Source organism: Centruroides vittatus, unplaced genomic scaffold, assembly GCF_030686945.1.
Source record: "Centruroides vittatus isolate TY-2023 unplaced genomic scaffold, ASM3068694v2 contig_564, whole genome shotgun sequence".
In the NCBI taxonomy this organism is placed as follows: Eukaryota; Metazoa; Arthropoda; class Arachnida; order Scorpiones; family Buthidae; genus Centruroides; species Centruroides vittatus.
Genome location: NW_027122335.1, coordinates 1875897 through 1890774, shown reverse-complemented (window position 1 = coordinate 1890774; position 14878 = coordinate 1875897). Strand labels below are relative to the sequence as shown.

The 14878-nt window shown below is 33.9% G+C and overlaps 1 protein-coding gene across 1 annotated transcript in view; it reads right to left on the bottom strand.

Moving 5' to 3' along the window:
- The window catches only part of LOC136978935 (sodium channel protein 1 brain-like), an 84825-nt gene extending 74691 nt beyond the window's left edge, over positions 1–10134 (bottom strand). The window contains exons 1-3 of the mRNA XM_067274772.1: positions 9749–10134; positions 9546–9673; positions 8569–8649 (exon numbers count right to left, since the gene is read on the bottom strand). Coding sequence (XP_067130873.1) covers positions 8569–8649; positions 9546–9673; positions 9749–10093 — 554 coding nt within the window. The 5' untranslated portion in view covers positions 10094–10134. The remainder of the gene's footprint in view (positions 1–8568; positions 8650–9545; positions 9674–9748) is intronic.
- Between the last annotated feature and the right edge of the window lie 4744 nt (positions 10135–14878).

Below are 14878 nucleotides of genomic sequence, written 5' to 3'. Positions count from 1 at the left end.
TAAATTCAAAATCAATATTATGTAATCAAGCTATAATTCTCAAAAAGTTTATTTGTAGCTTATATTATATGAGGATGATTTAACTTTTATACACAATTTCAGTATGATGATGGAACTGTAAGTGTTACATAGTCCCAACTTGTTTTTTTCTCTAGACCCCATTCAAATGCTCATATTTAATGTTGTCAAAATGATGAGAAAAGTCAGTCAGTATGTGCAGGAAGTATTCAGGGAAAAAACATAAATTTAGACTATATAACACACACAGTTCCATCACTGAAATTCTGGACAGAAGTTAAACCATCCTTATATTTAAAACATACAGAATTCAAATAGACAATGAAATATTTTTATCTTAAATGTATGCTTTAAATAATGTATAACATACATAGTAAAAATATTCACTATATCAATTACAATTTTATAGATTTTTAATATTATAAATTTTATTCTAACAGAATAAAAAATTTAATTTGCTTTTAGTCTCTGAAGGCATGCATATGAAAAGTTTTTTTAACTTGTTCTATAAAATGAAATGTTTCAACACTTACCGCAAAATGACTCATTCATTCTAGTATAGGGATAATTTTAATTTCTAAAATTAATTTCCAGTTTCATAATTTTCATAGTTAATAAGTATACATTTGTGAATTGTCATGAAACTTTATCACATTAACTTCATATACATAAAAATGTCTTAAGAAAAATCCAATATTTTAATCATTCTTATTTTACTGAAATTTCTGTTTTATTAATTGTTTATTTTTATTTATTTATTGTTATTTTATGTATTTTATTCATATATTTATTATTTTCATGTTATTTTAAATTTATATTTTAATTCAAATATTGTATTTTATTTTAAAATGTATTCTTTTATTTGATGTAACTGAAGAAGGTCAGTCAAACTGATTGAAAACGTTTCTAATTTTAATAAATACATTACTAGGATTAAGAAGGTAATTTTTATTTATATTTTACCTGAAAATACCATGATAATTGGATGATGATGATGGAACTGTAAGTGTTATATTGTCTATAATAAGTCTATGTTGGGGTTGGAAGCAAAGGTGGCTAAAGAAGTGTTAGCTGACCCTTACTATTTACATTTTACACAGCTTATCAGTTTCAGTTTATAGTTGATCAAATATTTTTAGCTGAAATTTCTATTTTTAAAAATTTTAACTTAAAATGATTTATCAATTTATTAATTTCCATATTAATTCAAGTACTCTCATATAAATCATTTATTTAAAGTAAAAAATGTGCATAAAATTGTCATTGATTTCAACTTCCAAATATCAAACAAAATTCATATTCATAGAAACTTCTAAAAAAATAGTTTTAATTCTAAAAAATAACATCTTATGTCATCGGTTCCCAAAGTGTGCATCACAGCTTCCTCATAGGGGTGCCACAAAATATCATAAAATTTTAATAATTTTACATTCACTTTCAATTCAATGTGATAAGATGTAACATCTAGCAGATCTGGTGCAAATCATTAATTCTGTAATAAAGGTGGCACATAGAATTGCAAAATGTAAAAAACCTCATTGTGGTGTGACGGGTTAAAGAAAACCACGTTATATGAATAATATTACGAATACACATGTATTACAAATAAGCGATAGTAATAACAATTTTATTCGTTTGTCGACGTAAATTACAAAGGCTAAGCCGATTATTTTTTTCTTTTTTCCACAATGCGTGTAGTGCGGATTGAACATTCAAACCCCGAAAGCGGTTGGTTCACAATCGTTTTTAATCGCATTACAGTACCAATTAAACCTACTTAAATTAGACTATGACTAATGTTAGTTAGATTAAAAAAAAAGGAAGTATAGGATAGTTGTGTTATAAGAAAACCCCTTTTCTTTGTTTGGCGAGTTAGGAAGTCTATTACGATTAACAAAGGACATAAACTGACCACGTGGAACTCCTTCGGTGGGACGAAACATCCAAATAAATAAAAAAACTACTTTATCTCTTGATTACTCCAGTCCTCAAACACAACTCTGGATCTCCCTCTCTTGTTCTTTTCCTTTTCGGTGACTTTCTCCCTCTCTGCACGTGTTCCTCCTCTCGTAGTCCTCCCTCGAATCTCGAAAATCCACTTTCTCACCTTGTGAGAAAGTGGATTTTCTCTTCCCACGAGGTGGGTGACCTTGCACTCGCCCAAAACTCGCCACGAGAAAAATATTTTAGAAAATGAGTAAAAAATTATAAACGATAGGGTTAGTGGAAACAATGCTAACCGTTAACTTATAAAATATGATAATATATACATAATTACATGGGGGGCTTTACCCACCACATCATACCATCGCAGAAAAACTCATTCTACTGGCTGCTGTAGATATGGAGAACATTATGATCAGTGAGTGAGCTGGAAAGCAGCTTTCAAAGGTGCCTTTGTCCAATAACACCATCAGTCGCAGAATACAGCATATAGTGAAGGACCTCTAATGTTTATTTAATTAAAAAAATAAAAGGGAAGGAATTTCTGTTGCAGCTGGATAAGGACACAGATAATAATAATGATGCTCACTTGATTTGCTATGTAAAGTTTATGGATAGTAATTACATTGTAGAAGACTTTCTTTTTTGTAAAAGTATCACTGCTGGTGCTAAGGCTCATGACATGTTCAAGATCCTTGATATTTTTATATCCGAAAATAATTTGGAGTGGATCAAATGCATTGGTATCTGTACTGATGGTGCTCGTTCTTTGTCCGGCTGTTATGGAGGATTGCAAGCACATTTTCAAAACAAAAACTCTGATGCACTGTGAACCCATTGTGTATTCATAGAGAAGCACTTGCATCAAAATATCTGAGTCCTATTGTGGCCGTCAGCCATGATATTGTATATTTTGTATATTTTATATTGAATTAGTCTTAGATTTTCTTTGTTCCTTTGTCTAACTCTTTCTAGAACTTTCTTTTGTCTAACTCTTCCTAGAACTCTCTTTGTCTAACTCTTTGCCCTTGGGGGAGGATTATCTTTCCCTCAATAGTAAGAACAAAAGAGGGAGTGAGGCCCTGAAGCAAAACAGACAGAAAGAGTGCCAGTCTGGGTTGGAATCCCGAAGAGGTAGGAGCTGAAAAGGAGTGCTCCAGAAAGGGAGAAGGGTGATCTAAGAGGATAAAGTGCAGAGAGAGATCATCGAGGAAAGACGACTCAGTCTGAAAGAAAAAGATTATAGACGAAAGATCTATAAGGAAAAGGGCTACAAACGTAACAAAAGAGAGAGATCCGAAGTTGTTCCCCACCAAAAGACACATCGCAAAGAAACCCGGGTATTTCTACTACTTTTCTTATCTTTCCTTATTTCTTCTATTCTTCCAATTTCTTTTAGTTTTAAGTTAGTATAAGTTAGTGTAAGTGAATACGGTCCTCGTCAGATTGTCGCGTGTGTGCAAGATAACTGTTTTTTGAGGACAAACTTTTAATTCCTGTATATATAAAATTCTAGAAGTTGTAAAGTTGGGATCCTATGTAAAGAACCTGTTCAGAGAGAATAAAACTACTTTGTATTAAGTTTTATTTTGTACCATTTCGCTCGCGGGATCGTGTACCTCTTGTTACGAACACCACAAATGGCGTCCGCGACAGGATCCCAACTGTAACACGAAGACATTTTGTCGTATATCTTTCTCCTTGTAATATCCCATTGTAATTTTAGTCTATCTTATTTGTATATATACGTATTGTAATGGCCACGAACAACCAAGTGGGGAGCTCGAATTCTGGTGAAGGTTTCGATCCGAGCCCACCGTTAGTCGTTACAGGATTCTTGGGCATGATCCCTATGTTCTCTGGAACGCAGGGTGATACGGTCAACATTAAGCAGTTTTTCCAGACAATAGAAAATATAGCTAAGTTGGCCGGATGGAATGACGAGGTCAAGGTAGCAGTACTGCAGTCGCGGTTAAAAGGTGAACCATTGGCCACATTCTTATGTTTGGTAGAGCAATACCCTGGAAAATACAAGGAGATAAAATGTGATTTAATAAAATGTTTTGGGAAGAGAGAGGCTGCAGAAAAGGACTTCATAGATAAGTTGTTAAGTTTGAAGCAAGGGCATAGCGAGTCCGTAACGGACTTCACGATCCGTACAAAGACGTTACTGGCACGGGCTACCAGGGAAAATAATAAAATAAGCGTACTGTGTGATGATATAATCTTGGAGCGATTTATAAAGGGATTGAGGGGGAACCTTAAGGCCAACGTACTAAGGAGAGCGCCAAAAACTCTGGAAGAAGCTTTCGAGGTAGCGGAAGGAGAGGAAAAAATAGAAATAGTGTGTGGTGGCAGGTTCGAACAAAGAGGGGTAAATGTGAACATTGGGGAACAATATGCCGTGGGTGCCGAAGGATGGGAAGATTCAAGAATTCAGGATAATAAAAATGAGGAAAAAATTAAGGGGTTGGAAAAGAAAATCGAATCATTAGTAGAAGCAGTGAATAAGATATTGGATAAAGGGAATCAGGATAGGAGGGTGAATGATAAAAGATGTTACGTATGTGGTGATGCTAGCCATTTTGCCCGTAACTGTCCAAAACGTAAAAGGGAATCGGTTAACCTGATAAAGGAGTGCCATACAGGCCGGCATAGCGCTCCTTGTGTAAGAATTAAGCTGGCCGACAAAGCTTTTAAGTCACGAAAAGGTCTTCCACTAATTAATGGTGAAGTTGAGGGTATTAGACTGTGCTTTCTTATAGATACGGGAGCCGAAAGGTCAGTCTTGAGTTCCACGGTAATGAAACGTATCTCCAGACAAGACATAGCTAGGGCAACTATTGAGGGTGAATTTTTAGGGATAAGAGGCATAAATGGCGAAGTAACAGAATGTGAGAGAGTTTTGTACACCGAGGTGGGATATAGGGATAAGGCATCCAAGATAACCGTAGCATGCATGCAGCTTCCTGGATACACAGAATACGACGGTATCTTGGGAATGGATATACTCGGGAGAATGTATGAAATAATCAGTAGTGTGAGAAGGGCAATGGAGGAAAGTGCAAGCAGTAATGGGGGAAGTAAAGGTGTGTACGATGATTATGCAAATGATACTATAGGTAACATGAGAAACCACAATAAAAGGTTAATGAGGTGGTCAGCGAAGATAGTGGACTGTAATGTTCAAATAAGTCACATAAAAGGGAAGCTCAATAAGGTGGCGGATACTTTATCACAGATGAACGTTAATAGCAATAGGGCTGAGAAGGTGAATAATAATGTAAGAGAGAATAAAGAACTCTGGAGTAAAGTAGTGGAATCACAAGGAGATGGAGAGTTCTTAAGGAAGACGAGGGAAAACTTTAAGGGTCATATCGGAAGGGAAGACATCAGGAAAGTTGCATATGAATTAGGAAGGCAACGTAACCTAAAAAATAGGGGAAGAGAAAACGAGGGTAGGAAGGAAAAATTATGGGAAGAAGGGCAGCGGGTATGGTTACTCCGGAAAGGGAGGAGAAAGAGGACCGGAAAATTTTCTCCAAAGTACTTGGGCCCATATAGAATAGTACGAGTGTTGGGTCCTGTAACTGTTGAACTTGGTAGTAACCGCCAAGATGAGAGATGGGTGGTACACACCGACCGGATCAAACCATGTTACGCTCCAATATATAAAGAAGGTAGGAGGAGGAACCCTCAGTATGTGAAGAGGAGAGAGTCACCCGTAAGAGATGAGGAAGAAGATGAAGATCCCACTGATTACATACGGACATGGTTAACCAGGAGAAGACCCGTACTAAATTCACCCACACAGGATGTGGAAGAGGTCGAGAACGAGGGTGCCGGTGAAAGGTGTACTGAAGATGATAAAGAAAAAACGCCGCAACACCCCTATAATACGCGTAGATGTAAAGTCAACTACCGTAGATTGCACTACGGAGTGTGACTCTTATGAGGGGGGCGTATGTGGCCGTCGGCCATGATATTGTATATTTTGTATATTTTATATTGAATTAGTCTTAGATTTTCTTTGTTCCTTTGTCTAACTCTTTCTAGAACTTTCTTTTGTCTAACTCTTCCTAGAACTCTCTTTGTCTAACTCTTTGCCCTTGGGGGAGGATTATCTTTCCCTCAATAGTAAGAACAAAAGAGGGAGTGAGGCCCTGAAGCAAAACAGACAGAAAGAGTGCCAGTCTGGGTTGGAATCCCGAAGAGGTAGGAGCTGAAAAGGAGTGCTCCAGAAAGGGAGAAGGGTGATCTAAGAGGATAAAGTGCAGAGAGAGATCATCGAGGAAAGACGACTCAGTCTGAAAGAAAAAGATTATAGACGAAAGATCTATAAGGAAAAGGGCTACAAACGTAACAAAAGAGAGAGATCCGAAGTTGTTCCCCACCAAAAGACACATCGCAAAGAAACCCGGGTATTTCTACTACTTTTCTTATCTTTCCTTATTTCTTCTATTCTTCCAATTTCTTTTAGTTTTAAGTTAGTATAAGTTAGTGTAAGTGAATACGGTCCTCGTCAGATTGTCGCGTGTGTGCAAGATAACTGTTTTTGAGGACAAACTTTTAATTCCTGTATATATAAAATTCTAGAAGTTGTAAAGTTGGGATCCTATGTAAAGAACCTGTTCAGAGAGAATAAAACTACTTTGTATTAAGTTTTATTTTGTACCATTTCGCTCGCGGGATCGTGTACCTCTTGTTACGAACACCACGCTATATTGAACCAGGCCTTAGAATATGTAGTAAACTTTATAAAAATCTATCGCTGAAGACAAGATTTTTCAAAAAACTATATGAGGATATAGGATCCAAGCGCATGTCTTTGTTGTACTACAGTACTTCAAGAAAGTATGAAACATTACCACGGGAGAGCCATCGCACTCTTGAAGTAATGTTTTGTCTTGTACATTTGAACAGTGACAAAAAATTTATATTTTTCTTAAAGAGGAATACCACAAATATGCCGAAAATTTTGTGAATGAAGAGGTTTTGATAAAACTAGCATACTTATGCAATACTTTTGAAAAGCTGAATGCTCTGAATCTCTCCCTGCAGGGAAGCAACATGCACCTTTTAAAGTCAATTGAGAAAATTCCAGATTTTACAAAAACATTAAAACTATGAAAAAGAAAAAATAAATGAAGACAAAGGAAAAGAATGTTTCCCCTTGTCACAACAGTTTTTGACCTCCAGTGAAGATGATTTCTCTCAAGGTATGAAATCTATTTTTGAAGAACATTTATCACAGCTTATCACCTGGTTTGAAAAATATTTTCAAAATGATATCAATAAATTTGCATGGATTCACAATCCATTTAATGCCAGTGCTTCATCTGAATTACTGCTACAGAAGAAGAAAATCTTATTGAGTTGTCTTGCAACAATATGTGAAAAACAAAATTTAGCAGCATGGAATTAACTAAATTTTGGATATCAGTAAAAGATGAATATCCTTTCTCAGTGGTAAAGCTCAGAAAATCTTAATTCCATTTGCAACTTCTTTTTTGTGCAAAGCTGGGTTTTCAGCTATTGCTGTGATAAAAACTAAGTATCACATGAAAATCAATGTGGAGAAGAAAATGAAGGTGGCTGTGTTCAGTTTGATTTTAAGATTTGAGAAAATGTGCAGTGACCAACAGATTTGTCCATACATCTAATTATAATTAATTGAATTTGTTCAATTATATTTTTTTAACTTGAATACATGTTTTACTTACTTTTAACTTAATGTCCTAAGGAAGTGTTAAGCCTTAACACTTCCATTGTTGATGGAAGTGTTAAGCTTTAATCCGTCCATTCCCCGTGGAGAGGAATTTCAAAAACTCCCTTCTTAGTGTGCATTCTCATGATGTACCCTGTGTACCAAATTTCAACTTTCAACTCCTAATTGTTTGGGCTCTGCACTGATTATTATTATTATCAATTCGTCTTGATTATATATATATATAGATGCAATATTTCAAAAATGTTTTTCCAAATGCATCTTTTCAAAGTTACATATATCAATTTCTCAAGAATTTTGGGTTGTTATTCAAAAGTCATGATATCTAAACTCACACAAATACTGAAACTGTTTATAAAAAGTAAAAACACACCAATCATATATACAAAATATTACAATTTGTTTGAGGTATATCTTCTTTCTTGTTTATGTTCAGTTTATAATATTTTATTAACTATAAACACTCAATCCATGTTTGCTCAATTTCCATCTAATTTTATTTGTTTAATTTGTAATATTTTGTTCTACATATGTATCTTCTTATTTTAAATCATTTATGATCTATAATTTAAAAATTGCATCTAGTTAGGTACAGAATAATTTAAAATTTTTAAATTTCAACCTGTGTCAAAGCATGTATGAAATATTTTGTTTTTGAAAATTTTTTTTGTAACTTATTCAATTTATAGAACAGCTCTCTTACCTGAAGTAGGTTCATAAATATAGCCAAAACACTTGTATTTAAATTAAAATTTCCATGCTGGAGTACATGTAATTGGTGTGTTTGTGTTTTTACTTTTAAAAGTCATGTTCCTTTCCTGCATGATATATTACAGTACATGTATAACATAAATAGAAAAATAATTTAAGTTACTTACTCTGTTTCTTCAATTGGATGACTCAATGCAAGAAAAATGCAATTTATTAAAATGATAGTTACAACAAAATAATCAAAATATCTGAAAGACAAAAAAATAAATTCATAAAATATTTTTATTTTCTTTGAAATAATAATTAAGTAATGAAATAAGAAAGATATAGATATAGAGTGTGCAATGAATTATTAAACAATTTATGTAAATATTAAAATTATTTTACTAATGATTTGAATATATTTTACGTATACCAATGATTTCCAACTTATTTTAATCATGGAAATCTTTTCACCTTGATAAAAAGTTTCAAAACCTGACAATTTTTACTGATTATAAATAAAATAACAAACCAAAACATCAAGAATAATTTCTTTATTATATAAAAAAAACATACATTAATAATGAAAAAGCAAACAATATTAATTCAAAGATGATTTTGTCAGCAGATATTATAGGAGAATCAAATGCATTTGGTTTTTTTTTTTTTTTTGCAAAATGTAAAATGAATACTCAAGTATTTCGATATTGCCACTCCCTGAGAAACAGTTTCTCCTGTAGGAATGAACACTTGTATTTGATTCTTTGCATTCATAAAATAATGGGAAAGAATCAAATATTCTCGTCATTAGACTCAATGGATTACATTTTCCACAAATGTCAGCCAAGCAGACTGTGCATAGGTCACCTTTTCCTATGAAATATTAATAATTTTTGAAACTGTAAATTGTATTTTTCATACATATTTTACACTATTAAATTAAAGCTCAAAAATTTATTTTATGATGGAGTCTTAGATTTCATTGGTGGAACTCTAGGGTTCAGGAAACACAAGTTGGGAACCACTGTTATATGCAGTATATCATCAATCATTCTAGAATACATGTATTTAAATTAATCATTAAAAGCTAATGATTATTATTATTATTATTATTATTATTATATCAATTATTAATGCTGAAATCATAAAAACATATATATACCTGTGTGTAAAAAATGTTATGCAAAAACGACGAACTGGATTCCATGGGAAAAAATAAAACAATGATGGATCTGCATTGAATCTATACAAATAGCATCTAGTACTTCTATGTGACACGACATAAAATATCTGCAATTTTAATATTTTTGTTTGTAAATAAAATTTAAATAAAGAAAATAAGCACGTCTGTTATAAAAGTTTCACCTTTTCTAAACCTGCTTTATCGACTTCTTCCAATGGGATACCCATCAGTTGCGGAGGTATTGAATGAGGAAGAATGCAAAGTTCTTCGCATTCTGGAAGCGAAGTTTTTCTTTCGGGTATGAATGAAAATTCACGCAAAGCTTTTTGTCTTCTTTTAGTTTGTTTGTCAAATGATTCTTTCGTGTAAGGTTGAAGACGAACATTATTAGGTAAACGAATGTAGGAAATTGTTTCTAGAAATGTTCGACGTCTAATAGGTTCCATGTGCTGGATGGTGCCGAACGAGACAAGAAAATGTTTATATTTAGATATCTCCCGCCGAGTTGAATCACAAATACTGTACATAACTACTAGATTTGGAAATTTGCCATAAATTCATTCGTCGAAACATATTCATTTAAGTTATGTTTTAACTTTTATATTAGTTAATATTTAAAACTATATAAATAAACGAATAACAACGTCTTTCAAGAAATACTCAAACTTTATTCTAAATAATATTTTTCACTAGAATGCCGACTTCAGTTTAGCTTTAGCCCATTACTGAATATGTCAACAACTAAGGATACGATATTAGAATATATCGATGAAATAAATTTCAATGAAAGACATAGCGGAAGAAAATATCGATATTTTATTCGATGATCATCTGTCACGGATGGCCGAGAGGTTAAGGTGGCAGCTTATCGCTCTAGGGAGGTGTTTTTCAATTGCCGGTTCGCGAAAAATTTCACTGGTCCATAGAAAAATATTTGATTTTAATGACGCTGGCGCAGTACTGTACGTATTTTGTTACGTATAGTAATTCTAGATAAATTTATATAAGCGTAATAAATAAGCATAATTCACAGTCGCATATAATTACTGGTCTACGTAAAATTATCCATGATATTACCGGTCTGCAACGAGAAAAAGATTAAAAAACAGCGCTCTTGTAGACTTAGGATCGAAATTGGGCTTGTCGAAAAAGACCCTAGAAATTTTTTGAATGGTGTTTCGTCTGGATATGTAGCTGACCCATTGTGAGCCTGGCCTGAAAGGTCCTATCAGCGTCCGAAGAACGGAGTTAAAACAAAGAAAAGATCATTTGTCATATATCGACAAGAGAATATTTTAGTAAGTATTGGTTATAAAGATATATTTTTTTACTCTTTTGCGCTGTGGGTACTAAGAGGGTCTTCTAGTCAAGCCCATCCGCGGATTCGACCACGACCACATGGAGTGGCCGAGGTGATGAACGGGACCAGGTGTCGACCATTAGAGGTACGTGTACGCTATAGTTAGATTAAGTTTTGGTGTGTGTTTTGTATTTATTTTGTTAATTATTGCTGCCACTCTTTATAAATTATTGTATTGTATTAAAAGTCGCGAAAACGCTCAAGTCACATAATTGGGAATGTAACAATTACATAAACATAAAATTCTTCTTGAACAAATTTCAAGACTTACCACAGAAAATACTGCAGTGTTAAATTGCAAAACACATCTGTAAAATGCAGTTTATTAAATCCTTAGAAAAATGAAATTGAAATACTAATTAAATGGTTAATTATTTCCATTTCGTTTTCCTCGGGGTCTTTTTTTTTTTTAACTTTTTCCGCCCTGGTGAGGATAACTAAAGTATACTAAGAGGGCCTTTTCTAGCAAGCCCATTGTGGGTTAGGCCAGGCCCACAAAAAATCGGCCGGGTGGTGAGGGACGGGGACCGCTCGGCCATCCGGCCATTTTTTCATGTGTCAGCGATAAACCTCACGAAGTATGAATATTACAAAAAGAAAATTTAAAATGACTCTTCTGTTATCATTTTAATCTTTCTTTAATACATTTCCTTTTATTGGAATGATATTTCAAATTATTAAAGTATTAAATAATGAAAAATTATTAATTCCCTACATATAGGACCAAAAGTTTACCTTTGCGTCTTTTTTTGTGATTTATTACAAATAAATGTAAATTTTTATGCTGTGAATTAAAACCGAGCACAAAAAGCTCAGAGTAATGTTAAGCAATTTGCACAAGCCTACCAATGGCCGAATGGGTAAACTATGTGGAGTTTTCCGGATTTTCTTCACTTTAGTAACACCTAAATAGGGCCCAGATTACCATAGAAAGTTCTCCCCGGAGACATCCCCTCGGCATATCGCCCGTATCGCGTTGCCGTATACAAACAAACAAACAATTTGCATAAAATTGGGATATCATCAAGTTAAACGAGGCAAATTGTGTTTTAAAATCGAATTGTATTTAAAATCAAAGTAATAATTTAGATATATTATTTTTGCAAATGCAAAGTATCAAGAATTTCAGGTCATACGGATAGTCATAATTTCTCTTATTTTATATTTACGTCAAAATTAACAGTTTCCCGCTTTCATCCACGGGCTTCTCAGCTCCATTGATGACCTGATTTGCATTAAAAGTATGGATGAAAAACATGGAACTTTATCTTTGACGTAGGCCATAAATATATGCGAATATACTTCTTGTCAGTAACGAATCAACATAGGGGTTAATAGGGCTTAGCCCAGGCTTCCCAAATTTTTAATAGCGCAACGCAATGTAATTGTTAAATAAGCAATAGCATATATAAGTGTAAAACAATACTAATTTAGAAATTTCTTCTTCTTAATCTCGAAAACGGTGTTAGATAAAATGAAATTCAAGACCAGATATGGAAAGCTTAGGAACAGGAGGTCCTGATTAACTATATATGAACTTCCGACGCAAACCTGAAGTTACGTTAATTCAATTGAAAATTTTTCCTCTAAACGCAGTTAATATATACCAGCACGACTCCATTGCCAATGGAAAAATATGATGTTAAGGAGCAAGCCACTACTAATTTGAGATGGAGAGCATATATTTTAAATTAAATTAAAAATACAATGCAGCCCAGCATTGCGATGATGACACAATAAAATAATCGCTCGTTTGTATTTAAATTTATATCTTAAATTGTATTTGTTCGAACATTTCGTCATTGACTTGTTCCAATTTTTTGTAAAACATTCGGACTCAACGTTCTACACCTGATGATTTATTATATTAGGTTGAAAACGTTTGTATTTATGCAAATAAGCATTTCTCATCAAGAATAAGGTGATTAAGTAAATTCATTAACTATTTCTTACTGCTGAGCGTGTGTTTCAGATTGTATTCTGCTTTATTTGAAAGAAATTAATAACTTTTTATAGTAGCGGTTAGTTTTTTAAATTGAATATTTGGTATAGTTTTTAATGGAAATATCTATAATAAAATGTAGAGTACCTAGGTACTCTAATAAAATGTAATTGAATAGTAAAAACGTCTAGTACAAAACATGTTTTCGAAAATAATAAACTATTATGTTTAAATGAAACGACTGTTAATGTTACGAAATATTTGCAATGAAATAATTTATATATAATTTGAAATTAAAACATTTTTTTTCCATTGAAAAATTTTTGAAAAAATAATAATATATGTTTTCGATATTTCAAGGAAATATATTTAAAATCGGTAATACCATTAAATTCTTGTACAGTATTTCTGAAATATAGTTCATAGGATTTTTAAAAATCATTAGTTATTAATAGCTTAATACACGCTTTTCTCCTTAAAACAGAACCATAGATTTTTTAAACCACCGGTTATGATGTGTTACAACAGGGTGGAGACGACCGATCAAGGTGGCAGCCTACCGCTCTGGAGGATCCGGGATCGAAAAATCCTCAGGAATTTTTCGAGGGGTGTTCCGTCCGGATATGTCGGGCCCCTTCCCTCACCACCCGGCCTAACTCATAACGGGCTTGCAAAGAGGCCCTCTTAGTGCCCACAGGGCGAAGTTAAAAAAAAATAATAGGGGTTGTTTACAAAAACGTTAGTAGGATCCTTAAATCGACTGTTATTAAATATGTAGAGATTAAGCTATCAGCAGTTCTTTGCCAAATGACTACTAATCAGATTTGGTTATAACTTTTGTTGTCTAATTCACCAAAACTGAACACGAAAGTAAAAAGTTTTGCATGTAATAAAAATAGGGTGCCTAACGGTCGTATTCAAAACTATCAAGAATTAAACAAGTAACATTCATTTTAGTTTTACTACGCGAACGTTTATTACTTGAATTTAACTCTTTATCCTTGGTTGTAAACAGTGGTGATATTCAGCGGGTTCGCACAGGTTCGGCCGAACCCGTTGGTAAAATTTTCAGTTTCCCGAACCTTGTTAAACACACGTAACATTTCTCAGTTGTTTTGTTTCTTTTAAAAAATATATTGAAATATACGTTTTATACTCTGTAACACTACTAAACTAGAGCCTTATACCCCGTTCGCACCGAGCATTTCAATCTAGATTGTGAGCAAGGTCGGGGACTATGCCTTGATGCGATTTCTCTCGACCGTTTCAATCTCGACTGAAACGCGGTTTAATCGCGATCGATTCAAGAGAGTTCTTGAAACTAGATCCAGTCTTAAGAGAGATCCCACGATCTCACGCGCGCGAGATAATACAAGATGGCTGTGGAACACGTGTCGGGTCATGGACAGCGAAATAGAAAGGATATTGTATTTCGAGAGACGATGACATCTGTCTATTCGGGGTGAAAAATTTCTCTGCCTAAAAAAAAAAAGGTCGATATCATTAATATACTATTGTTACCTGGTCTTCGCCCAGGGCCCCCTACGTTCGACATACTCCACTGATTATTACATATATCGCAAAAATGGTATTGTATTTATATCTAGCCAAAACTTACATTTTGTTTGTCGGCGATTGTTAGGGAAAAATTTTCTGCTAGCGAACACTTTGTTAAATATTTCGAATATCACCACTGGTTGTGAATACTGGCATACTGTAAGGGTGCGACTATGCAGACGCGAGCGAGCGAGAATATGTGGCGAAACGCGATAAATATCAAAACCGGTCAGATAAGTGTGAGAACCAGAAATTCGCTCTCGCCAGCGTTATTTTTCGCTTCTCGCTTGTGCATGGTTTTCCTTTGCGAAAACTAAATCTCTCGCTCGCTCTAAATTCGCGTCTGTACCCTAAGTAGTGTGGTTTATACGAGGCTGCAGAGGGATAAGTAACTTTCTAGAACTGGCGACTTCTGTCCAGAGTGGATGCGTGTCGTTTACAAAATGGCGGCAA